This window comes from Lynx rufus, unplaced genomic scaffold, assembly GCF_022079265.1.
Source record: "Lynx rufus isolate CCGP_SWC_20201006 ecotype Redwood Valley unplaced genomic scaffold, mLynRuf1.p SCAF_17, whole genome shotgun sequence".
NCBI classification, from domain to species: Eukaryota; Metazoa; Chordata; class Mammalia; order Carnivora; family Felidae; genus Lynx; species Lynx rufus.
In genome coordinates, this window is record NW_025814831.1 from 27962350 (window position 1) to 27989376 (window position 27027).

A 27027-nucleotide genomic window follows, 5' to 3' on the forward strand; every position below is an offset into this window, starting at 1 on the left:
TGAGTGCAGTTCCCACACTCTGGGCATCGGCGGGCAACAGCTTCAGGGTTGAGGGGCCCGATAGTGGCAATGTGGCTTCAGAGGCCCTTGGGTTAGACCCCCCACCCCGTAGACAGGCCACAAGGAGGTCAGGTGACCACGTGCCGGGATGCTGCGTTTCCAGACCTCTGCAGAGTTCGGCAGTCACAGTAACCCAACACCAGCATGATCCCAGTGGGGCAGGAGAGACGGGGCGGGGGAGGCCCAGCGCTGAGGCCTTGCATCAAACCAGCCAGAGCTGTGGGCCGGCGGGTTGAGGAGGCACTGCTCCTCTCTTTTCCTTGGGGTCACCATCCCAAGATGGTGGGTTCAAGGGACTCACCATCCCAAGATGGGTGCTGACAGGGAGACCATGGGCAGTGGTAGTCCCTCTGAAGGACCAAGGGGTGAGTTTGAGGTGGCTGCGGAAGAGGCTGAACCAGACACATCCTGTGGCGATCCCTGTCACTATTGCCCCCAGCTGACTCAACAGAGGCTGCGTGTGGGGGCAGTCCCCACCGTTGGATAAGGCTGCGGCGTGCAGGCCAGTGGGCACTCGACCTGGGGACCTATGAGAGCAGGGGACCCAGAACATACTGGTTTCAGGCTCTGCCCAAACTAGAGAATTTGAAGACCTGAAGACAACCCTGTGTCAGTGAGGCACTGCCGTCAAACTGTGCTCAAAATGGCGGCCTGTGGAGCCCAATGGAGACAGGCAAAGCCGTGTGTGCTTTATTGCAGCTTCTCAAGGGAGGTGGGGTCTTTAACAGGACGTGTAGGTCCATTGGCAGGAAATTCCCCAAGGACCTAAGCCACATGCTGCCCCTTGAGAGCACGAGGCAGCACTTTCCCCGTGTTGCCCTTGTGTTCCTAGAACACCTTGCACGGAGCCTGGCATGCAGCATCACCCAAGGCTGGCTTTCTGGGAGGAGCAGAGAAAGTATAGTTGTAAAGGTGAGAGTATCAACCTGAACGACCATTCCTCTGAATGGCAACTTGCACTGGTCCTTCTCCCTGTCTGGAAAATGGCCCGCTGACAATCCAGGAAGCGTGAGGCAGTGAGGAATGGAAGGTGGGAAGGTCATGGTGAGGTGACGGGGCCGGTGGGGGGAACCAAGAAGACGCCTACAGGGAGGATTGAAGATGCTTTGAAAAAACACAGCTCGGGGCTCCTGGGTGGCTCCGTGGGTTGAGTGCCCGACCTCGGCCCGGGTCACGATCTCACGGTTCATGGGTTCGAGCCCCTCGTCGGGCTCTGTGCTGACAGCCTGGGGCCTGCTTCGGGGTCTGTGTCTCCCTCTCCCTCTGCCCCCCTTCCCGTTCACAGTCTGTCTCCAACATAAACATTAAGAAAATAAAAAACAAAAAAACACCCAGCTTCCCAAGTAGGCCAACCAAACCATGGAAAAGAAGAGATTAGCAGAGTCCCCAGAGCTGAGACCAAGAGCAAAAGAAGGCCCCCACCCCCGCAGAACCTAGGCTTTCAAGGGACTACGTGAAAGAAGAGAACCTCTTGCCAGACCGGTTGCTTTTAAGAAATTTATTTAGAAAAATAACCCTACCCTGCCCTCCTCCCTCTGTGCCATGGGACTTGGGCATCGTGTCGGATTTGACTCTGGATTGGGCCTCCCGTCCGCACGGGGGCCCGGCACATGCTGACAGGCGGCCACGCCGCTGGGTGACCTCACACCCTCTCGGCCGGTACAGTCCTGGGCTCGATCCTTGTCCGGGCCTCTGCCTCCCGGTCTCCGGAGGGAGAGAGGGCCCTGAGGGGCGAGGGCGGCCTGGCCACAGTCTGTGTGCCCCTCCCGAGGCCGGCCAGGGCGGCTGGGGGCGGGGGGCTCCGTCCGCCCCCCACCGCCTCTCAGAGCTCAGGGCTGGAAGCGAGGCGAGCTGACGTGAGGCTGGTGGAAGGCATGGGCGCTGTATACCACGTCGGGGGGCGAGGGTGTGCTGGCCGCCAGCACCGAGCACAGGGGCTCATGGCTGCTTAGCACCGACGTGAAATACTTCATCTCTTCCGTGAGCTGCTTGATCTCCTTGCGCAGAGCCGCGTTCTGTTTCTCCAGGTCTTCACTCTCCTGTGGGGAGACAGGTCAGCATCTGAGACTAGCGTCAAGGAAAGCACAGGATCGGGGGAGGGGGGACCGGAGGAGTCCAGACTGGGTTCTCACCGGCACAGCCGTGGGGACGGGCGTCGGTGAATTTTTCTGCACGCGTGGGTGCACGCGTGCACATGTGTTTGCGTGTGTCATATGTGAGTGCGGGTGCATCTCTGCGCCCCTGTGTATGCATAGGTGCCCGGTCGAGCCTATGAAACTGCTGGAATTTGTCTGTTTTGACCTATAAAGATGGCGGTTCCACATGGTCCCACCCAACAGAGGCGGGCACAGGAATGCGTGTGGGCACCCTCCTTTGTGTGTGTGCGTGTGTACATGGGTCTCCGTGAGTGTGTACGTGGGTTGAGAGGGGCAAGGGTAGGTGAGGGGAAGCTGGTTGGCAGGTTAGAACCTGAAGAAACGGCAGAGAGTTTTTCTAGTTCTGTTTGATACAGGTCAGCATTTCCCAAGCTTGCCGTAGCAGTAGAATTAGTTTAAGGGCTTGTCACACAGTTCCAGGCTCTTCGTGAAATCTAGAGATTTGAACTGAATGGGTTTGGGATGTGGGGCGAATTCTGGGAATTCACGGAATTTTTATTAAAATGTTTATTTACTTTTTTTTTTTTTTTTTTTTGAGAGGGAGAGAGACAGAGCACAAGAAGAGAGGGAGACACAGAATCCGAAGCAGGCTCCAGGCTCTGAGCTGTCAGCACAAAGCCCGACGCGGGGCTCAGAACTCGCAAACGTCAAGATCGGGCCCTGAGCCGAGGGTGGAAGCTTCACCAGCTGAGCCACCCAGACGCCCTGGGAATTCGCTGAATTTTATCGAGTGCTCCAGGTCATTCCAATGATCGGGCAAGTTTGCAAACGTGAGTTAAATGCAACCTTAGATTTGTTTTAGTTAGTCAAGCACTAATGAAGTGCCTAAATGTTAGGTGCCTGAACACAGACTATGAACTCAAATGTCCGTTGATTGGCTGGCTGATGACATTAATTGCTGGCCTAGAAGTTGACTCAAAACTACCGTGGGCAGTGGGCAGATATAAGATAACCTACCACGTAAAAGGCACCTTACATAACCCATCAGGAGCATAAGCAGCAATGAGATATCCAGGTTTGCTGCTAACGGCCTTCATCCATGAGCCCAGGGTTTCTTTTTTAAGTGGCGGAGGGGTGTACGACCGGCCTTACCCATCAAGCCAGCTCCCATCTGTCTGTGAAGGACAGATGCAGGCAGGCTCGGCCCCAGCCTGGCATTTCCTGTATGTGGCGTTGAGCTAGAAAATGTGGCTAGGTCGGTACAAAGGAAACCCCTATCTCTAACATGGGGTGGGGGTGGGCGGGATACTCAGACCCACGATGGTGGGGTCAGAGGCACTGGCTTCTTCGGCAAGGTACGGCTGGCTCTCGCTAATCTCGCCACTTGGCTGTTTCCAGGCACATCCCGGAGGCAGGGCATCCCCTCTTTACCGAAAGGTAAGAGAAAGCAACACATGAGACTGGGTGGGGGGTGGTTGGTAAGACGGGAACTGGGGGCCGGGAGTCCTGGCCCCTTCCTCTAGCCCTTTTCCTCGCCCCCTCTGAGAGTTTCCACTGGTGACAACGTTTACTGTAAATTCTGTGCTCTGAAGAGCCTGGGCAAACCCCGAGGCAGAAGGGAGGGGTAGGGTGGGCGGGCCACAGGGACCAACCGCGCTCTGACCTTCTCCCCGCCTAGAGGCAGGCCCAGCTTTCGGGAAGTGACAGCAGGTTCTTCCTCCCCGAGCAAGCTCTGCTGAGCTCTCTCTAGTTTTCTCTCCCCGCCCCCCGCCCCCCCTGCCTTGCAGATCCCAGAGCTCTAGGATGGGGCGTCACGACTGCCGCTGCCTCTAACCAGAAAACAACCCCCTGTGACAAGAAACTCATCTTTACCTCGGGAAGCAAGACTGCTTCCTGCTAGGGCCCCAGAGAAACCAGCACTGCCAGCCCAGCAGCCTCACTGCCAGCCAGACACTGGCAAGAGGAAGAGTTTGACTTCCCTTGTAGAAGGAAGTGGCTGATCTGGGGCCTCCTCCCAACATGTCCCCACCTGCCAACGTTTGGTCCACTCTGACCCTCCCTGGGGCAGTCATGCCCCGGAAGGGACTCACACGGGGACAGCTGGCAAAGGCCGTTAACTCGGAGGAGCAAGGATCACATCCCCCCACTTCCCTTAACTTCCCAGTGGCAGCTAGCAATCTAGGACTCAGTGAGGGGGGACGGGAGCAGAATGTTTGGGAAGGAAATGTCGGCCTCTCACACGCATGTCTTCTGCTGCAGTCAGGGAGCAGTGAGCTGGCTCACAGTGAGTTTGGGCTTCCCTGGAAGCTGCTTTCCACTTTTTGGAATTCATTTGGGGCCCTGAGGCTCCTCACGGGAACCCCGAGATGGACACGCTGAGGCCAGCTGGCTACCATTATTCCCACTTCTCAGATGAGGCCAACTGAGACCCTGGGACAAACCTACCCCAAACACCCCCTCCAAATGATTACAGGCCGGTGGCAGCAGCCGCTACGAGGAAAGGCTTTGGAATTTGCCTCAAGACACTTATTTTCTCGGAGGTTCAGACACTTCAGCGATTGACCCAAAGCCCCATAACCATACAGGGTTATGCAGAGCAGGGATCGGCTGGAGGCTTCCCCGCCCTCAGCCCCATTCTTCTAGCATACCCAGTGCTTCCCCGAAGAGACTGGTAACTTACGTGACCAAAGGTCTTTGGAGATCACTAAGAAGTCTTCAACTGCCCTACAGTCTCCCAAGAGAAAACAAGGTCTTGATTTGGGTGATCTTTAGACACCGCACTGGAAGCCTGAGTTAGTCATACTTTCCAGTCACAGAGCTGATCATCTGCCTCCTGCCCAGAGTTGGGAGGGAATCATCCGTCCAGCTACGCTTTGAGAGGCCTCACTCAAGGCCGGACCTTCTTCCACATGCACAGTGAGGTCCAGAACATACAACAACAGTGGGCTCCATCCGCAGTAACTGGGGACCGGGGCCCTGGCTGGGTGAGCCCCATGACTCTCTTTTCCCTCTCTGAGCCCCAGTTCCTGTTAGAACGGGAAGACTGGACCTCAACAGTGGTTCTCAACCTTGGCCACACATTGAGATCAGTGGGATCCCTGGGGAACCTTACCAATACCAGTGCCTGGTTCTGGTTTAAGCAGTCTCGGGTACAGCCTGGGCATTTGGGTTGTTAAAGGCTCCCAGGGGATCCTAATGTGCCATGAACACTGCCAACCATGAGAAGGAACCATGAGCTTAGAAGCTCTCCAAGCCCTCTTCACCTCTGGAATATCTCAGAGTCCGAACTGAGCGTATTAACCTCCAACCCCCACTCGTTGGGAAGGGGTGCGCGTGAGTGTCAGGGAGAAGGCTGTTGGGAGCAGAGGGATGTAGACTCAATTTATATGAGAAAAATGAGTGGAAATCGATTTTGTAAAAGAATAATCTAGCTTGACGTAATCATTTTTATTGAATGCTGCCACGTATCAATCACTTTTCAAAGTATTTTAGTTATTATCATATTTAATCTTTGCCACAACCCTATCGGGTAGATAATGTTATCAGACACATTTTACAGAAGAGGACGACCTAAGGTACAGAGAAGTTAAGTAATTCGCTCAAGGTCACCTGGCTCGTAAGTTGCAGCAGCAGGACTAGAAGGAGGCAGTCTGGCTTCAGAGTATGTGCCCACCATTTTCTCTTGCCTTTGACATCTGTTAAAATCGTATGATGTTTGGTAATTATTCTGTGAGGCCTCAGCCCTGTTGGCTTTGCCATTTCATCTTCCCTCTTTTCCCATTTCTTGCAAGTCCGGGCGATAAGGTTCACAATTCACCCTCGCCTGTGAAGCTGCCTGATGCCAACCCTGTCATGAACTACAAGCAGCTCGGGGGTGGTTAATGAAGAGGCTTCATGGGGGTGTGGGAACATTCTGGGAAATTCCCTACTGGAGGGGCCGAAAGAGGGTCACTCAAAGAGCTCTCGAATGATGGGGAATCCCCAGGCGGTTCCCTTACCCACAGGGAAGCCAGTGAGGACCAAGGCCAAGGACAGGCTCTGGCCCAAGGCTCTGGCAGGGACTCTCCAGGCATTCTGAGCGGGGCTTGGTCCTTCTTCCTGCCAGCTCTGGTTTACTTCTCTTTGAATTTTCTAATCACAATTTCCAGAAGAGTGAAAATAGTCCCGGGTGTTCCTCCTCAAGAGAACATGTATTCGTTTATTGATCGGGTGACCTTTCAGCCCCCACCTACACTTAAGCAGGAGAGTAGTGTGTGAAGCTTATCGCTCGCACCCAGCTATGTTCAGCCTCCTGCAGTTACCAATCCCCGTCCACAAAATGCAGATACAGAGTGGAGCCCGCCATTGCTGGAGAAATCTGCGAACCGACAGGTAGGACATTTCCGAAGCCATGGTAGGACGTATGCCTACCTCTCCAACCAATCCGGGGGAATTAGCCCCAACTTCTGGTCCTCACCCGATGAAGAGAGAAGAGGAAACACTAAACCACAGGCCTTTGCACTGAATAACGTACAAGTCTGATTCCGGAGAAATTTTTACTTTCTTGCCATCCTAAACTCCTCCCCCTTGCTTTCCTCTAGAGAGGCTAGAAAACAAATTCACCAAAATGCTCCGCTTCCCTTGCAGCTAGGCATGACCATGTGACAGATTCTGACCAATAAGGTGTAAGCAGAAGTACCTGGGGGTGGGGCTTCCCTTTTAACTGAAAAAGCAAAGCCTCACCAGGACAAAAGCCACCCTCCCTCAACACAGGTTGATGCCTGGAGGTCCAGCAGCTACCTTGCAGCCTTGAAGATGAAAGCCACATACTGAGCATACCTGCACAGAGACAGAAGTAGCTCGGGTCTTTGATGACATTCCTGCCTTAGCCCTGGTCTGTCCAACTCGAATTCCTTGTGAGAGGACTCCTTCTATTACTCGTAGCTAAATGCAATCCTGGCTGATATCTCAAGTTAGAAAGTTTATCACTAGCAAGCCCAATTCCAAAAAACAACTGATAATTGCCATGAACACAAAGGTTTGAATTACGTTTTGTTTTGTTTTTTAAACCTGCCAGGCCTCTGGGACAGTGTCTGGGTATAAAACCCCTACAACTGTACTAAACTCACTCCACACATTCTACCTCATGCACTTGACGGGCTTCAAATATCACTGCTCCCCAGGTCTCAACCCTGGCTGCATACTGAAGTCACCTGAAGAGCTTCAGAAAATCTTAATTCCTGGATCTCACTCCTGTGAGAGGTTCCAATTTGATTGTCCTGGAATGGGTCTCAAGCATCAAGACTTTTAAAAATGCTGGGGCGCCTGGGTGGCGCAGTCGGTTAAGCGTCCGACTTCAGCCAGGTCACGATCTCGCGGTCCGGGAGTTCGAGCCCCGCGTCGGGCTCTGGGCTGATGGCTCAGAGCCTGGAGCCTGTTTCCGATTCTGTGTCTCCCTCTCTCTCTGCCCCTCCCCCCGTTCATGCTCTGTCTCTCTCTGTCCCAAAAATAAATAAATGTTGAAAAAAAAATTTAAAAATGCTCCCCAGGGGCACCTGGGTGGCTCTGTCGGTTAAGCATCCGACTCTTGATTTCAGCTCAGGTCATGATCTCCCAGTTTTTTGGGTTCGAGCCCCGCATTGGACTCTGAGCACTGACCACGTGAAACCTGCCTGGGATTCTCTCTCCCTCTCTCTCTATCCCTCCCCCCCACTTGCACTCTCTTTGTCTCTCTCAAAATAAATAAGCTTAAAAAATTGTTTCCCAGGTGAGCTTAATGGGCAATTAGCTTGGGAATCATGTTCGTAGCTGATTCCTCTTTCTAAAAATGTAAGAATATAACTATGGGCAGTGTTTAATTTTATTAAAATGTATTTTATATATTTAGATTTTTATTAAATATTTTTATTTTATAATATATAGTAAAAATAGCATAATACAAATAACTTTAGAGAGATGGGAGGATGTTTCTAAGTCAAAAGTATTTTCTGAAAGTAAATGCCTATTTAAGCCAAAGGCCTTACTATCCCAATTGCTATTACATTTGGCGAAAACAATCTCAAGTAGCCCAGAACAGTTCATTTTTATGACAGAAGAGCCAGAGGTAGGACCTCTATTTGAATCTCATTAATGATAACTTGATCAAACCAGGTACCCTTTAAATTGTGGAGCTCCATGAGGGTCTATCACTGCCTTCACTGCTTTGCCATCATTGATTACGACAGTGCGTGGCACATAGTAAGTGTTCAATAAAATCATGTTGCTTGACTGCCAGCTTGAGCTCTCTAATAATTTACCAAACCCTGCTTATGAAGAGTCTACTAAGTAAATTTATGATGTCCGTGACATGTCCAAGGGAGTGTTTAACTAAGCATTTACTAGCTTTTATAGCTTCTACTTTATAACAAGGATAGTTGCAAATGAGTGGAAGAGATTCACTTTTTTAAAAAGGCCCAGGTCAAATCCCTACTCAGCAACACTTTTGTTCCGCAAACTGAACCTATGCGTGGGAGTAGCAGAATGAGCACCATTTTAGGAACTCTGCATATAATTTCCTTAGCGGGAACCTGGCTCTCCCCATCCATTCCACACGAAGGAGACTTGAAAAGCCAGGCCCGTGCTCTTAAATTTTTATAAACTGGAAAGTATTATTATATATGACGTCATATATGACTTATATGAAGTCATATATGACTTAAGTCATATATGACTTCATATATAATAATACATCTGATATCTCCATCTGATTGATTTGTAGGAAAATGCCAAGCGCTCTGCGTTAAACAAATGAACAAATATAACCTTCTCAATGCAAAACAAAACAGAACAAATGCAATATTGTTCTGCTTTTATATTTACTCTGTCACTTAACCATCGAACAACCCAGGGAGGGGCTATTGCTTCCCATTTTGTAGATCACAAGTTAGGTTCAGACATATTCCCCAGGCAGATCTGAATTAGTTTTGTTGACTCTCCCCACCCTACTCCCCACCCCTACCCCCACCCCACCCCCAGCGGGCTCCCGCTCCCTACCACAGGCTCCTCCCTGAGTTCCTTCTCCTGGTCTCAGAGGCCTGGGCCCACAAGGCATATTTTCCAACTCTTGGCCCTTTTCCAACACACAGTTTGGCCTCAAGGCTCTGCTGAGCACACCCTTTCCTCAGGTCCTCCCAGTCTCCTTCTACGATCACAATCTGTCAGGGCTTCAGACAGACCAGACCTTCCTTTGCTCACTGTCCCCACCCCGTCTGTCCATTAGTTACATTCAACATCGCACTATTTGATTTTCACCGAAGTACTCTTCACTTTATGTGTTGAGCCTGTTTGTCATTTATTTGCCTGTTTTGTTTCTTTTTTAAAAAAATGTTTTAACGTTTATTTATTTTTGAGAGAAAGAGAGCACGAGTGGGAGAGGGGCAGAGAGAAAGGGAGACACAGAATCCGAAGCAGGCTCCAGGCTCTGAGCTGTCAGCACAGAGCCCGACGTGGGGCTCAAACTCACGATGAGATCATGAGCTGAGCCGAAGTCAGATGCTCAACCGACTGAGCCACCCAGGCGCCCGTACTTGCCTGTTTTCTAGTGTGACTTCCAGTTGAATGCAAGGTCCATGAAATCAGGGACTCTGTCTTGTCCCTGCTGTGCTCTCAACGCCTAGAACAAGCCAAGCCATACCTGGCACCTAGGGGGCTAATACATAATTGTTGGGCAGATGAATCATTTCTGCTAACATTGGATCTAGTCCTGGGAATACGGCCTTTGCTTTTATAATTTTCTGGATCACTCTACCCCTTTAGCAGGAAGGCGTGTTCTCATACCAGCCGAGGACCCAGAAAATACTTTGGTTAGAGGATCCTCCGTTGCAGGAAATTACATTTTGGCCCCAGGAATCCAGTCCACTCTGCGTGGCCCTGAACTTTATCTTCCTTTTGAATTTTGATAAGAGCTCAGGTCACCTTCCTTGGTTTCCTGAAACCAAGAGTGATGAGTCGTGTGCTGGGACAGTTCCAGCACATACCTGTTGTCCTGGTGTAATTCTTACTAGTGCTGTTTTTGCTTCCAAAAGTGTTCCCATTTGGAGGATAAGTGGTAAGATTTACTAAAACTTGACCCCCACATTCTAGCTCAGTGATATCATCTTTGTCCTTGTCCTCACTGTCCTCCGGAGTTCACTCAGATCTCTATTTGCCCATTTTCGTATGTTTTTAAATAAAAAAAATATGCAGTATAACTACCTTTAAAATATTTTTAAAAAATCATACCCACCCATGATTCTAGTACTCTTAACACAAGTGTTTCCATTTGCACATGTTGCCCTCTTGCCCTTTTTAAGAAACACAAACACTCATTTGTATGAAATCTCAATCGTTGTACAGAATACAATTTGTATTTGGCTTTGTCTTGACTTTGTCACCTCTCCATAATCACCATAATTATCATTTTTATTGGCTCTGTCATCAAATGGAAGATCCGCACTTTACCCCAAATGGTTTTTTAATGTTGGACATTTAGGCTGCTCTCAAAATGTTGCTATTGTAAGTAATACCACAGTGAACATCTTGGTGCATTCTGGGTTTTGTTCGGTTATGTCCTAGGATAAATTTGTAGGAGTGAGATTAGCAGAGCAAAGGGCACAATCAGTCTTCCAGTTCAGGGCCTTATTGCAGTAAAAGGGTTATGTAAAATATACAATGTTACCAGCAGTGAATACATGTGTCAATTTCACTCTAACCCCATTGGCATTTAGGCACTTTAATTTTAAATACTTTATTTGGCCAATTAGCCTTTTGAGGGTTTCTTAATTTCATTGTAATGTGACAAGTTATTGACAACGAAGGAGGAAGAATTTTCTATGGGTCTGTTGCCTAGAACAGCATTCTCAAACAGGGACAATTTTGCCTCCCAGGGAACATTGGACAAGGTCTGGAAATATTTTTCCTCATCACAGCTCAGGGGTGAGGTGCTGCTACTGGAATGTAGGGGTTAGATTTTACATTTTACAGTGCACGGGATCCCCCTCCCCCAACCAAGAATTATGCAACTCAAAATGTTAGTGGTGCCGAGGCTGAGAAGCCCTTAGTGTGTATCATTTTCACAATCAGAATAGAAAATTGGGTTATTTTCATTTTGGTAGGAAAAATGTTACGTAAGTTTTCTGTTCATAGCTTCTGCCCACTTACCTATTGGAGTCTGGATGTTTTTCTTAAAAAGGACGTTCTTTCTATGGTATAAATGTGACATCTGCATTTATTTCTTTTGATGCAAGTATTTTCCCCAATGTATTACTGTCCTTTTCATTTTGTATTGCAACTTTAAGACCTTTTTAACATAAAGGAACGTTTAAACCTCAGGCCCTCTCCACCCGGGACTCTCTTTCTCATCACTTGCTGTATATGCTTGGGCTATATTGCCCAAGATTGGCTAGGTCATTCAAGCCTTCTGGTTAATGGTTTACTTCTTGGCTTACCCTTTGCAAAAGGACGTGTAGGAGCAACACCCTCTGAATAATAAAGTCCTATTCAACAAAGTGGTACAAATCAAAAGCAAATGGTGGGCAGGCAAGAGGTTTAGGGTTTTGGGCGTCCTTGAGAAAGACCTCAGTGTCCCCATTGGTTACACGGTAGGTTGGTTTGCAGCATCTCTGAGTTATCTTTTAATTCTGTGATTCTACATACAAGGGAATATGACCATAATTATTGTTATACCCCCCGCCCCCTCCCCCAACCACGCTACCACATGGACCCATAATGATGCTCTCTACATAATGATATCCCACAATCTGAAGGGGACTTTGTCCTGTGGAACCACTCTATGCCCCCTAGGAAGCAGGGTGCCAGACTGAGTACTACGGAGGAAACTAAGAAAATCCCCAAGCAGTTTGGGAAAGGACTTTTTGGTGAGATGCTCCCATTCTTTTCAAGAGAGAGAAGTTTGGGTGCTGCTCGCTGAGGACAGCTTCATGGAGACATCTGCTTGAATGGGCACCATCAATTTGGGACCTGGGACCTGTAATCTCATTTGAACAGAAATTCTTCATAAACATCAAGACCGGTATGGAGCTGGCCTCCTCCCAAATATGCCTCCCAAACTTAACCACACGGACCCATCATCAGTGGTACAGGCATTCAGGGGTGGTAGATTGCCTTGACATGCTTTTCTTTCCCAAATGAAAATAATCTACATTGTTGTTCTGCTTTTTAACATGGTACACATTCATCACAACAACAACAAAAAAAATACAGAAAAATACTAGGGTAAGATAAGCTACTCAAAACTCATGACTCAGGAATAACTGCTATTAGCATTTTGGAGAACATCTTCCCAGATATCTGTATGTATGCAAACATGCCCCAAACCCACAGATTTTACATTAACAGGATTGTATTCTGCATACTGTTTGTAACTTGCTGTTCTCCCCTCATTGCTATGTCATATGTATCTTTCTGTGATACAGACATACATAGTCATTTTTAGTGGTAGCATAAAATTCTAGTGTCTGCATGTGTCATAATATGCTTAATCCCCTATTGTTGGGCATCTGTCCAATTTTATAGTATTGATAAAGTGTTTACTGGTCATGATGAACTAAGCATCTTTGTGCATTTTTTTCTTCAAACATTTGTAAGTGGAATTGCTGTGCCGGAGTATTCTTATGTGAGATGTTAATATTTATTGCTGCACAGCCTTCTTTAAAAAGGGTTTCAATGGATATGTTGATATATTGCATCGGGACTTTACTTTCTTGACTAGGCCTAATCATGGAGGGGGAAAAAGTGTGAATTTTGGAGGTTGTTGCTTAAAGAACAAAAAAGTAAAGTTAGGAAGAGACTCAAGGAGGATATCAGAGAAGGTGAATATAACTTCATGAGAGTCCGAAGGAAACAGGCAGTATAGCATCATGGCTAGGGAGATGGGCTCTAAAGTCAGGCAGACCTCGTTACAAGCTGTATGATCTTGATCGAATTACTTAACCTAAGAATTATGAAATAAGGCTTTTGTGCAGATTAAATGAGATACTACAGGTAGAGCCATTAACACCCAGTGCCTGGTACACAGTCATGTGTTTAATTAATGTTTTCAATAAAAGGAAATTCATAGCAACAGAGGACCAAGAGAAGTGACTATTTTCCACAAATGGCTCACTGATTTTCGCTGAATTTTTTAAGGGCAGAACTAGGCAGACATTCCTTCTGTGTTTTGTTTTTGTTTTTGACCTATGCCTTCTCTATGCAAATAAGCCTTATGGCACCGTCTTCCAGAGAGAAAAGAGAGAAGTCCAGGAGTGAAAAAGAACCACAAGCAGCTTTCTCTTCCAGTCCTCCCCAGACGACCAAGAACAATAGTGTCATTCTAAGGAGGCCCAGGGGGTTGACATCTTTGCTCAACTGTTTTTCCTCCATTACTCAATCTTCCTCCGATTGTAAGTAACTTAATTCTCACAGCATCAGTTCAAAGCTTCACTTCACGCCTAATTTACACTCAGGACCTTTGTTATATATGGCATTAAAGATATCTCCTGGAACCTGGAACCCTTTTTCTTTTTTTAGACTAGTATAAGACTCCTTTAGGAGCCAGCCCCAGGAAAGCACCTTTCCCACCCCCAGCTCACAGTTCCAGCTTTCAGATTTGGCCCTGTTCCTCCACCTTGCTTCCAGTTCCATTCTGGAGGCCAGATCTGACTTGTCAAAGGCATAGCTCTGGGCTAATATTACTGTCTCCCCAGCATCTCTTCTACTTTTAGCCTTTTCATGAACAAAGCTTCTCAATTGATCTCAACTTTTCTTTTCCACTGACCCAGGACACTGACTCAAAATCCTTCAAGCCACTACAATCAACCAGGGTGGCCACACAAGTGACACTGATCTGCCATTCCTTATAGTGGTTTGTCTAGTACTGTAGAAGTTAGGGTTACTCATGACAAATCCCAACTTATAGTTGGTTCTCCCAAAGGACTGAGATATTTATGTCAGATGCTCAAGAGATAAGATGTCACAGAGGAAGACTATTCAGTGTTTGAAATCAAAATTAAAAAAGAAATCATCCTGGGGCGCCTGGGTGGCTCAGTCGGTTGAGCAGCCGACTTCAGCTCAGGTCATGATCTCGCAGTTTGTGAGTTCGAGCCCCGTGTGGGGCTCTGTGCTGACAGCTCAGAGCCTGGAGCCTGCTTCGGATTCTGTGTATCCCCCTCTCTCTGCCCCTCCCCTGCTCATGCTCTGTCTCTCTCTGTCTCAAAAATAAATAAAAACATTAAAAAAAATTTTTTTTAAAAGAAATCATCCTAATGCATATGTAGTAATGACTGATGTCGAGAATGTAAATATGTACATTATAAACATAAAAGCACATGATAAAAACAGCCAAGCTGTATTAAAAAAGGGGAAAAGGCAAAGTATCTCTCTTTTGCTTTAGACCTTTCATCCTATTTTTCAGAAATAAATATTAACTTTGAGGGAAAACCCATGTGAAAAATTTTAAGTTCATACACATATGCACGTGTATGTTTTTCTTTTTATTAAAAACATACATGGGAGCAAACTAGGTACCATATTCACCCCCTTTTTCACGTAAGCGTATAGAAGCTTGATAATCTTTCCAGATTAACACATTCGATGTAACATTTTGACAACTTCCTAGTATCCCATTGAATGGACAACTATAGTTTATTTCATTACTTCCTCACCCATGAATATTTAGCTTGTTTCCAGTCTTCACTATAACAAACAATGCAGCAATGAGTGTCTTCACGTGCACATAATTGTGTAATCTGTGCGCATGTCTGTAAATAGACTCCCAGATGTAAAATTGCTGATATTTTACACCTGAGTAAAATGAGTGACAGGGTATGTGCGCTTGTAATTTGGATGGGCTTTTTTTTTTTTTAATTTTATTTTATTTTTACATTTATTTATTTTTGATAGAGACAGAGCACAAGTAGGTTAGGGGCAGAGAGAGAGGGATACAGAATAGGAAGCAGGCTCCAGGCTCTGAGTTGTCGGCACAGAACCTGATGCGGGGCTCGAACCCACAAACCATGAGATCGTGACCCCAGCCGAAGTCGGACGCCCAACCGACTGAGCCACCCAGGTGCCCCTGGATGGACTTCTTTTTTTTTTTTTTTTTTTTTTTTAATTTTTTTTTTTTTAACGTTTATTTATTTTTGAGACAGAGAGAGACAGAGCATGAACGGGGGGAGGGGCAGAGAGAGAGGGAGACACAGAATCAGAAACAGGCTCCAGGCTCTGAGCCATCAGCCCAGAGCCTGACGCGGGGCTCGAACTCCCGGACCGCGAGATCGTGACCTGGCTGAAGTCGGCCGCTTAACCAACTGCGCCACCCAGGCGCCCCCCTGGATGGACTTCTAATGGAGTTGTACTGACATATTCCTACTAAGTAGTATGTGGTGGTGCCTGCTTCTCCATTGCCTTGGCAACGTCACATATTAGCAACATTTTTTGTCTTTGCCAGTCTGGCAGGGAACCTTCCGGTAGCTTTAATTGTCATTTCTCTAAGTGAGGTCTAGAATCTTTTCCATATTTATTTGCTATCTCTTTCTCTCTTTCTGTAAATTGCCCATTTATAATCATTGCTCATTTTTCTTTTGGGTTGTTAATCATTTTCTTATTCATATGAGCTCTCGTGTGAAGTAAATATGCCCTTTTTTGGTCATGTGTATTACAGATATTTTCCCCAATCTGTGATTTGCCTTTGATTTTGCATAGAATATTTTGAGCTGTATAGAAATTTTTATTTTTTATGTATAAGGGTAACGTATATCAGTTTTTGCCTTTACGGTTTCAGGGTTTTGTACTTTATCTGGAAAAGTCTTCATTCCAAAATAATTTTTCAATGTTCTTTTTTTTCCCCCAAATTTCTTTAGTGGTTTGTTTTTTGGTTTTGTTTTTTTTTTTTTTTACATTTAATCTGTGTGCATGTTGTATGAGAAATGAAGACTCTAGCTTTCTTCCTCCCAAAATGGCTAGCCAGTTGTCCCAAGTCTATTTATTGAATAATGCAGCTTTCTTTCACTGGTTTGAAAAGCTATCATCATCATTTTGCATTTGCTCTGGTGCCTAGTTTTTAGGAACTGACATATGTATTTGGGTCTTAAATTTCAGTTTGTTTTGGGGTCTCTTTCTGTATTCTGTTCTGCCCAATGTTCTGCCTTTTCCACATTGTTTTGATTTCTATATTTATAATTCAGCTAATCTTCTTTAATTACCCTCCTCTAAAATTTTCCTAAAAGCTGTCACATGGTTGTTTTTCACCAAGAACTTAGAATAGCTAATCTAAGTCTCTTCTAACTGCCAGAAAGTCCTATTGGGTTTTTATTGGGATCACATTAAGTTAAATTGATAGATTTATTTCAGGAAAATTGCTATCTTTACATAAGGCATATCTTTCCACTTATTGGAATGTTTTTTTTTTAATCACTTAGAATAATTCTAAAGTTGTAAAAAATTGAGCCCTGCATATTTTTTGTTAAATATATTCTTTCCTTCCATTTGCCATTATTGGTATTATATATATGTATATGGAAAAGTATATATTTTTTAAACATATATATATTAATGTTTTTTAATGTTTATTTTTTTAACATTTATTTATTTTGAGAGAGAGAGAGTGTGAGCAGGGGAGGGGCAGAGAGAGAGGGAGAAAGAATCCCAAGCAGGCTCTGTGCTGACAGCACAGAGCCCGACCCGGGGCTCAATCTTACAGATTGTGAGATCAGGACCTGAGCTGAAACCAAGAGTTGGACACATAACCAACTGAGCCACCCAGGCGCCCTCATTGTTGGTATTATAAATGGAATCTTTCCTCCCATTAAATTTTCTAATTGGTTGTGGTTTACATATAGGAAAGTTTTTACTTTTTTGTGTTAACTTCGAAAGCTGACTGGGTTTTCTTATCACTTTTAATAGTTTTCAGCTGAAAATTGATCCACTTACTGGATCCACTTATTAGCTACTGATGTCTTTTGGAGATGAACTGGTCCAGTATGTAAATGAACCAGAATTTAAAAATTTTTTTAATGTTTTATTCATTTTTGAGAGACGGAGAGAGACAGAGCATGAGCGGGGAAGGGCAGAGAGAGGGAGGGAGACACAGAATCCGAAACAGGCTCCAGGCTCTGAGCTGTCAGCACAGAGCCCGACGCGGGGCTCGAACTCACGGACCGCAAGATCGTGACCTGGCTGAAGTCGGACGCTCAACCGACTGAGCCACCCAGGCGCCCCTAAATGAACTAGAATTTAAATAAAAACTTAAAAAAATTAATTAAAAAACATTAAAAAGGAAATGAACTGGTCAAGATGTGCCTTTGTCATTTTTCACCAATGCATCTACTATGCCTAACAGATTCCATGGTTGTCTGCAGAAGGAAAGGAAATAAGTGTGGTAAGGGCTTGTGTGAAACATCCAACAGAAGAGAATTAAAATGGAATGTCGACTTTGTTTGTTGATATCACAATTATGAAAAGAAGCACCTGATCCAGTTTACATGAGGGGTACTCAATGCCAGGGATGGTAGAAAACTGGCAAAAGATTAAACCGTTGTGGAGGGGTGCCTGGGTGGCGCAGTCGGTTAGGCGTCCGACTTCGGCTCAGGTCACGATCTCGTGGTCTGTGAGTTCGAGCCCCGCGTCGGGCTCTGGGCTGACGGCTCAGAGCCTGGAGCCTGTTTCCGATTCTGTGTCTCCCTCTCTCTCTGCCCCTCCCCCGTTCATGCTCTGTCTCTCTCTGTCCCAAAAATAAATAAACGTTGAAAAAAAATTAAAAAAAAAAAAAAGATTAAACCGTTGTGGAAAGAGGCTCCTTCCCTACTCTATTTTAAAAGCAATCAGTATATGGCATTTTGGTATAAGCCACTTATAGGATAGATACTGAAAACGCTAAATAATAAGTAACCCACACTCTCACTGCAGAAATGAAGTAACGCTTTTGGTATTTTAAGAGAGATAATAGTGGCAAAGCTGAAACCGAGAAAATGACACTACCCCAGCATAGGAGGCTAGCACAGTAACGCAAGCACAGCCCTTATTTGATACGGTACTCTCAGTCGCTGGTCTTTACAATATTGGTGGATGGATCTACGGCTATGTCTGAAGGCCAGAGAATGGTTCCAGAACTTCAACATGTGGAGCCAAGCATGAACTCAAGAGTAAACCAAGCCCTTGACCTTAAGGATGCTGGTGGTAAGCCAGAAGGTTTTTCTACCTGAATCACAAACATAATTAAGAGGATAATGGAGAGAGAAGATAGGTGATTACTTCTAAGAGGAAATGAACATTTCAGACCACAGCCAAACCCTCTGCTTGAATTTTACCTGAAGTCAAGAAACAAGCTGCACTGTAACCCCCAGGCTAGCTACGCAAACCTATGCGACCCACTCACTGGGCAAACAGTGAGCCTGACCACTGTGGTGCTCAAAGGAAAGGAATGAGGAGGAGTTTGTCCCCAGATGTGGGGAGGCTAGGAAGGAACATTCTAGAGACTGCAGTTGGAGGTGTGGGTGTGGACGTGGTGACTGCATGACTTGGGGTCTCCATGCATCCCAAGCCCAGAGATTCTCTCACTCTAGCCATGGCCAGTATAATCAAGATGGGCCAAATCTTCTGGTTCTGAATCTTGTCTTACAGAGAGAGAGAGAGAGAGAGAGAGAGAGAGAGACAGACAGACAGCTGTGTCCATTGAAAACTTTGCCATAGCAAAGAAAATATATGTCCCCCTCACTGATGTGTCTCTGGGCTTAAATGAAGACCAGTGGGTTGAATTTACAGGGAAACAGTGGTGCAGCTCAAGATAGGGAGGACTCTTCTGCTCAGGTTGGGAGGGAAGGAGTTCTCCGACAGAAGTGAGCAGGCGTATGTTGGGGACCATTTCAGCGGGGTGTGTGTGTGTGTGTGTGTGTGTGTGTGTGTGTGTGTGTGTGGTGGGGGCGGAGGGGGGCGCATGTAGAGGAATCTTAAGCATCAAAAGTGTGTCTGAACTTGCCAGCCCTTAAGAAATCTCTCAGCCCTGAGATTCTGCAATGTATATATAATCTTGTGATAATTTAGCTTGCTTCTATGAGAATAACTATTATTAATATTACTCTTATTATACTTAAAAATTTTTGAGTATTATATGCCAAGCAGTGTGTTCAGCTTTTTAGATGCACTATCTCTATGAGGTAGTTACTGTCATTTCCCATTCTATAGATAGGAAAATTGAGTCTAAGGGAGGTTACAAACATTTCTAAGGTCAATCACACAGATAGCAGGTGGCAGAGCTGGGATTCAAACCCTGTGCTTCTGACTGCACAGTCACTGAGATATACTTAATTCACACTTTTTTTTCTTTCTTTTTTTTTTTTTGTTTTACTTTTGCAAACTTATAAAGCTTATAGCAGTTTTACAGTCTCAGGACATTGTCTACTTACACAAAAAGCAAGGCTTTATCCTTTCCCATTTTTTTGATGTTTATTTTTATTTATTTTTTTAAAATTTTTTTTTAATGTTTTTATTTATTTTTGAGACAGAGAGAGACAGAGCATGAACGGGGGAGGGGCAGAGAGAGAGGGAGACACAGAATTGGAAGCAGGCTCCAGGCTCTGAGCCATCAGCCCAGAGCCCGACGCGGGGCTTGAACTCACGGACCACGAGATCGTGACCTGAGCCGAAGTCGGATGCTTAACCGACTGAGCCACCCAGGTGCCCCTGATGTTTATTTTATTTTATTTTTTTTTTAACGTGTATTTATTTTGGGACAGAGAGAGACAGAGCATGAATGGGGGAGGGGCAGAGAGAGAGGGAGACACAGAATCGGAAACAGGCTCCAGGCTCTGAGCCATCAGCCCAGAGCCCGACGCGGGGCTCGAACTCACAGACCTCGAGATCGTGACCTGGCTGAAGTCGGACGCTTAACCGGCTGCGCCACCCAGGCGCCCCATGATGTTTATTTTTTTAAGAGAGAGAGATGGAGCGTGAGAGGGACAGAGGAAGAGGGAGACACAGAATCCGAAGCGGGCTTGAGGCTCTGAGCTGTCAGCACAGAGCCCAATGCAGGGCTCGAACTCGCCAACTATGAGATCACAACCTGAGCCGAAGTCGGACACTCAACCGACTGAGCCACCCAGGCGCCTCTATCCTGTTTAATTTTTATTTGTTTGTTTGCTTGCTTGCTCGAAAGAATATTGAATTAGAATCGGAATCTGACAGAGACAAGTGCATGATCATAGATTTTCAAGCTTAAATAAATTGGAGTGTGGTAAGAGCCTAAGCCATAATGAAATCACAGAGAATATAGAAGTACCGGGGTCCCCAACAACTTAACATTTAGACGGCCGATCAGCATTATCGAAGAGAAGAAAGAATTTGGTGTTCATTCATTTATTTTTTTTTTCAATTCGACGAATATTTATGACCTTAAAACTATGTTGGGATGCAACAGAAGATACGCTGAATACATTTCTTATAAAACAGAAGCACCCGTTCAGAGATGTTGGTGCAGACTATTCTCCGCTTCCCTACCAAGCTAAAAGAAGCATCTGTTTTCCCCCCTAAAACTACACCTTACTCTTTCTTGAGAGCATTAAAACAACTATTCCAACTGGTTGATTGCCATGGTAATCTTTCAAATAAACACAAAGCATACTTCTTGCCCTTTGTGCCAATTGCCCTTTTTACCATTGAAAGACATTACGAGGATGCTCGAGGTTCGGGAATGGTTCAGGAGGAAGGAGAGGAAGGCTGAGCTGCTAGAGGAAGGGATGAAGGGGTGGAAGAGGGAGGAACCAGTGAAGAAAGAGCTGGCAGCCTAAGGGACCAAGGAAGGGGCAGAATGAAGAGAGGGAAGGCGGTCAGGTATGGGTGACAAGGAGGAAACAGTGCTCTGGCACACGGCCAGAATTCAGAAACGTTGATCAGAGCCCTGCTCCGCCAGGAGAATCGCAGCTCAGCACCACCCGAGGCTCTTGCTCAAGCCAGGGGTCAGGACCTTCTCTAGAAAGTTCCAGACTAGAGGCAACTCAATCAGGACAGTGACCGTCCCAGATAAGTGTACTTGAAACTGCCTCTTTCACAGATCCCTTGGGATGTCATGAAAGATATTTCGAAATAAAACTTAATGATGTTCAGGAAGGCGAAGTAATAAGGTGCGGCCCCCTATGGAGGCCTAGCCCCGGATGCAAGGACCGGGGTGGCTGTCCACTGGCCTCCTAGGGGATGGGACCATATGTGATCCTAACGCTGGGCTCCTGGGTTCCCCCAAAGTGCTTCACACCGTGTGAATTCCTCCCAAAGACAGTCCTGCCTTCCTTCTGCAGAGGCACAAGCTCTCTCTGCCTCCTCCATCTCCAAGCAGGCCGTTCTGGTTCCAGCCCTCCTCTGGGCCTCAAGTGATCAACTCATTTACACTTCATGCCCTCTTGGGGGTCAGGAAGAAGGGCTCACTTCTCTATCAGCCCCATGGCTCATGTTCTGCTACAAATTTTTCTCAATACAACCATAAGAGAGCCTCTCCTCCACACCGCACCCCACAGCCCTACCCTGCCACTCTCCCCCGCCCCTCCCCACATACACATCCCCACGCAGACAGGCTCAAAGGTGTGGTCCAAGCACCCATGAGTGGTGGGGAGCAAAGCCCAAGGCTCAAGAGAATGAAGGAAGTCCTGAACACTCACCAAGTGCAAGGTGTCCGCCTTCTGTGTCTGCCTCTGTCGGCTCTTCTGGGCAGCAATGCGATTTTTCTCCCTTCTCTGAACTTTTCTCACATCATCAGATGAGTCCTGGGAAGCAGACAAGATGGGAATGGGGTGAGTGTGCTCCTCCCTTCTGAGTTAAAACAGGTTCTCCTGCCGTTCGGTATCTGTCCGTCCATCCGTGTGCATCTTTTCATTTGCCCATTCACTCCCTCCTTACCTAAAGGCTGGGCCCAAAAGAGAACCTTCCCCACACTCTGTCACGCTCTCTTACATCTATATAGGTATGCTGGCCAAAAGCTACAGGAAGAAGAAAAAGACCCTGGGGCCTAGATAGGGCTGTATTTGGAAAAAATTGGTTAAGGCGATGAAGTGTGTTTTATCACCTCTCCAGCCCTCGAGGGCTGCTCCACCCTTCTTCTTTTCGGCCTAGAATTTTCTTGCTTTTTTTTTTTTTCGAAACTTTGTTGACACCAGCAATGTGACGGCTTCTGTGAAAATGCTTTTTCAGAGGTGCTCTTGCTTTTTTTAAAAAGATTTTTTTAAATGTTTATTTATTTTTGAGAGAGAGAGAGAGAGAGAGAGAGAGAGTGAGAGTGGGAGAGTGGGGGAAAGGCAGAGAGAGAGGGAGACACAGAATCCAAAGCAGGCTCCAGGCTCTGAGCTGTCAGCCCAGAGCCCAATGTGGGGTTCGAACCCACAAACCGTGAGATCATGACCTGAGCCCCCCAGGCACCCCAGAGGTGCTCTTGCTTAATTCCTCAAATCTGTGAAGTTGATATTATCGTTTCTATCTTATATGTGAGGAAACTGAGGCTCAAAGGGCTTACCCGAGAGTTCACAGTAAGCCAGGACTTACATCTTCTGCTGCTAAGTCTGATGCCTTTCCAAGCCACTCCCCACCCCTCACTGGTTTGTACCCATGTGTCTTCTGCCACATCGCTGGGCTCAGGTCCCATCCCAGATCAGTCTCTCTTTCCCCTGCATTCCCTTCATTATGCTCAGTGACCCTGACATTCCCCATGGCTCTGAGCACAATGCCTAATACAAACTAGAGACTAAGAACAGCTCTAACGGTGGAGATTACCTGGCTGTGGCAGGTTGCTGATGGGTGCTTAGGAGGACAAGAGGACCTCTGGTGTCCTCTAAGTATATCCCACAGATGGACATGTCCTCTACGTGGGCAGAGAGGTTAGCTCCAGCTGTCCCCCAAACACTGCAGGATAGGTGTACGAGCCTGAGTAAAACTCTTCCACCACCCCTACCCTGTTCCCTCTCAGGTCTACATGGGACAGAGGGGCACTGTTCCTGGGGCAAGACCCTGTGCTCTCCAAGCGTGTCTCACCAGCATGCCCAACACTTCCAGGCCATCGCAGTAGGAGGGCATCGGGTCAGATGGGAAGGAAGTGCTTTTCTCTAAGGGGCTGGGAACCCAGATTACCATGGAAGCCATGAGTAATTTCCTTCCTAAGAAGAGTACAGACTTCCAGGCAGCCCGAGCCACCCTGATACCATCTGGAGCAGAGGACTGGATTGTTTGCCCTCTAGAGGTCTCTGCTATGACGTCTCCCCACCTGGTGCTCTTCTGTGTGGTATTCATGACAGATGCTGTCTTATATGTTTATATACTTTTATTTGGGCTGCAGCATCTTGAAAGCCCTCTTGGATGTCAATGCTAAGCAAAGAATGTGGTTTTTAAACCACAGAGTTGGGGAAGACATTTTAATCTCTTGATGTATTAGGTGAGAATGCAGAAGCCTTTCTATAGGGAGGGATGTCAAGGAAGGTGGTGAAGAGAAGTCTCCAAAGGTTTGGGGTCAGGGTGCCTGGGGGGCTCAGCTGGTTACACGGCAGACTCTCGGTTTTGGCTCGGGTCGCGATCCTCAGTTCGTGGGATTGAGACCCGCGTCAGGTTCCGCACTGACGCTGTGCCCAGCCAGCTTCCGATTCTCTCTCTCCCCCTCTCTCTGCCCCTCCCCAGCTCATGGTCACTCTCCCTCAAAATAAGTTAATAAACTTTTAAAACATTTAAAATAAAATAAAATAAAATAAAATAAAATAAAATAAAATAAAATAAAATAAAATAAAATAAATAAAATAAGCTTCGGGGCTGGCAAGGGGCCCCTCCTGTTGGCACCCCTCAAGCTGAAAACTTTTGACTCGGAAGTCACCATCTAGATTCCAAAACGCCCCCAGACTCTCTACCTCGATCGCTCTGCTTTCCCCGGAACTGAGCCGAGCTGAGCTAGAAGTGAGTGCGTCCGTCAGGTTCCAGTACTGCCTCCCGATTGACCCTTTCCTCCTGCCCAGCGGCCACAGGGGAAAGAAAGGGGCTTCGAGGCTTCGCGACAGCGCCCCAGCATCGCTCTCCGCTGGCCGTGCTGGCGGCAGGGGCAGGGCCCCTGTAGGTCCTCCTGCGTCCGCTTCCCCCTCCGTCTAACTTGCTCTTTTTTCTTCTTCGCTTTTCCCCGTGGCCTCTCTCTCTCCCTCTCTCTCTCTTGCCCTGCTGGCTGTCCCCCCTCCCCTACCCCCGCGACCCCACGCGTCGGGGCCCGGGGTGCATGCGGCCTCTGTGATGCTGTGCCCCTCGGGTTTCTCCCGCCTTGCAGACCGGTGGACCCTCTCTCCTCGGAGAGGCCGGGGTTCTCTGATGCACATGCCCCTCCTGGCTTCCTAGAAAGCTTCGCGGGGTGAGGACCCAGCTGAGGCGGGGGCGGTGGGCCCCGTCTGGAACCGAGAGGAGAAGGGGCCCTGGTGGCATGGGTGCGGGACGAGGGTCCGCGCCGACAGGCGGCTGAATTGCAACCACCGTCGTAAGTCTGACGGGGCGTTCCTGCCACCAGCCACTTCCTCGCGCCCCGGGGCTCCCTGGGCAGCCCAAGCTGGCCTGGCCCTCCCGCTGCCCGCCCCCTCGGAGACGCAGAAGGTGGGTTGCAGGGAAAGGGGGACCCTACCTGCTTGCCCGGGGGAGGAGAGCGGCTGAAGCTGGAGTCGCTGCTGTCCGAGCTGTGAGGCATGGCTGCAGTCTTCCGGGCTCTCCACCCAGCCCCCGACGCGCCCGCGGGCTCTCTTGTCACCAGCTGGCCTCCCTTCCTGGCTGCTCCCGGGCCGCCAGCCCACCCCCCTGCACAGGTCCCTCCTCTGCCCGCCCTGCAGCCACCTCTGACCCCCGCGTCCTCCTCGCTCTGGGGTGCAGAGGCACTGCTCCCCACAGGGACATGTCGCTCGCTTTGGGGCTCGTGCGCGCGCGCTCTCTCTCTCTTGTGGTTTCTGGTAACTCACACTGGAAGTCACATGGGCGGAAACTTAAACAAGGTAGAAGTTAATTTGAGAGAAAATACATATCTGGGAAAAGACCCACAGAATTATATGAAAGGAAGACCAGAAAAAAAAAAAAATACACAAAACCCCAGATACCTTCTGACTGTTTGAAAGGCAGAACAGCTCTCCTCAGTTGATGGAGATAAAAGAGAAAAACAGCCCAGGCAGGGAAAAACCCCAGCCAGAATTAGCAAGTCCGTCTCCTGTCAACAGGGCAGAAAGGAGAGGGAAAGAGTTTCCATTGTCAGCCGACTTGATTTTTCAACCAAAATAAAGCAACGAGACTGGGATTTCTCTCTGGTTTTTACCCGAAAGCGGCGACCCATCCGTCCTGTGACAGGCCTCCCTCACCCCCCATGCAGCCTGGTCCTTCCCTGACTGCCCAACAGAAGAGGCCCGGCGAGCTCTGGAAGCCACCGGCGCGGGCTCTAGAGTTGATGTCCCAAATGTCTAGGCGTCACCTTAGCAGCCGGTTGACTGAAGGGAAGAGATGCCTCTCGTGTTCAGAGTCTGAAAGACTCAAGCTCCGGACGGGCTTTGACTCTTAAGGATCCAAGGAGGTCACTGGGTCAAAGCCCAGAATGGAGGAACAGTAAGAAATTGCGAAATGAGCACCGCACTTGGAGTCGCGTTCTGGTGTTAGCAGGATGCCTGTGGCCCCGGGGGTAGCTCCCCTGAACTCTGTGCCCCTCATCATCTCCATCTGTAAACGGAGAGCGGTAAAACCCGCCCTGCCCACCTCTCTGGGGGGGCTGTTTCCAGAAGCAAATGATAGCAGGGATTAGAATGCCCCTGGCCGACTGTAAAAATATACGCTGTGAAGACAGGTGTTACTTGTGTTCTTAGCCTTGCTGGGAGCACGTTTGCAGAGTTCTCGAGTGAGCAACCTGACATTCACCTGGACATTGTGGCTTTTTTAAAAGCCCTTGCTTTCTTCCCGGCGGGCGGCACGGCTGGAGGCCAAATGCTTGCCTGGCCTCCTCAGGATTAACAGGAAGAATGCCCGCCCCCCCCCCCCCAAGGATTTTGCATCCACCGGCTGGATTTCTGTCCTAAGACAATATTGTCCTCAGGCTAAACTGAGCAAAACAAAATTCCCTCCCTCCTGGAAGTTACATCTGAGTGGAGGAGGCAGACGGTAAACGAAGAAGAAGCTAATATACAACACATCAGAAGGTGACAGGTGCTGTGGAGAAAAATAAAGCAGGTGGGGGGTAGGGAATTCTGGGGGTCAGTGGGTTGCTGTTTCTACAGGGTGGTAAGAAAGGTCTTACTGAAAGGGGGGGGCATCTGACCAGTGACTTGAAGGAAGGGAAGGAAGGGAGGGAACATTCCAGCAAGGACCCGAGGTGTGAGTATTTGGTGTGTTAGAGGAGTAGCAAAGAAGCAGTGAGTGGCAGAAGATGATGTGAGCGGGTATCGGGGCGAGGTCATGTAGGGCCTTGGAGGCCACTATGAAGATTGGGGCTTTTATCCGGAAACGAATGGGGAGTCTCAGGAACACCACCTTCCCACCTCCACTCTGTGATTCTCTCCCGTAGCCACTATTTGTGTCCTCGGCAGCACTTACAAAATTTTGTCATCGTTTTACTAGTTTACTTAGGTTTTTTGTTTCCCTGTTTCCCTCATTAGAGTGTTAGCTCCATTTATGAAGTTAATTCAACAAATGTTTATTGAGCACCTACCATGTACCAGGCAATGTTCTAAGTACCGGAGATACAGTTAATACTTTGACTTTTTCTCTGAACCAGATGGTGAGTCGGTTTGCTTTTGCTACCCAGCAAGCCACAGAAAAATCCAATGGCTTAAAACAACAACCATCTATTTAGCTCATGAGTCTCTGGGTCCTCTGGAAGGCTCTTCTGGTAGAGGCTGGGCGAGGCTGATCTTAGCTGGGC

General features: G+C 47.6%; 1 protein-coding gene across 1 annotated transcript; it reads right to left on the reverse strand.

Moving 5' to 3' along the window:
* Nucleotides 1–1543: 1543 nt before the first annotated feature.
* BATF (basic leucine zipper ATF-like transcription factor) lies at nucleotides 1544–25321 on the reverse strand. Its single transcript, XM_047080332.1, has 3 exons — nucleotides 24763–25321; nucleotides 21791–21895; nucleotides 1544–2099 (listed from the first exon to the last, which is right to left on the reverse strand). The coding sequence occupies exons 1-3, from the start codon at nucleotides 24823–24825 to the stop codon at nucleotides 1890–1892; spliced, it is 378 nt and encodes a 125-aa protein (XP_046936288.1). The 5' UTR covers nucleotides 24826–25321; the 3' UTR covers nucleotides 1544–1889.
* Between the last annotated feature and the right edge of the window lie 1706 nt (nucleotides 25322–27027).

Bases quoted from the DNA above. Each gene is read 5' to 3' on its own strand.
- BATF (XM_047080332.1), bottom strand. From the start codon at position 24,825: ATGCCTCACAGCTCGGACAGCAGCGACTCCAGCTTCAGCCGCTCTCCT. The intron at 21,896-24,762 runs GTAGGGTCCCCC...TCTGCTTCCCAG, and splicing joins CTCCTCCCCCGGGCAAGCAG to GACTCATCTGATGATGTGAG. The intron at 2,100-21,790 runs GTGAGTGTTCAG...GTCTCCCCACAG, and splicing joins AGGCGGACACCTTGCACTTG to GAGAGTGAAGACCTGGAGAA.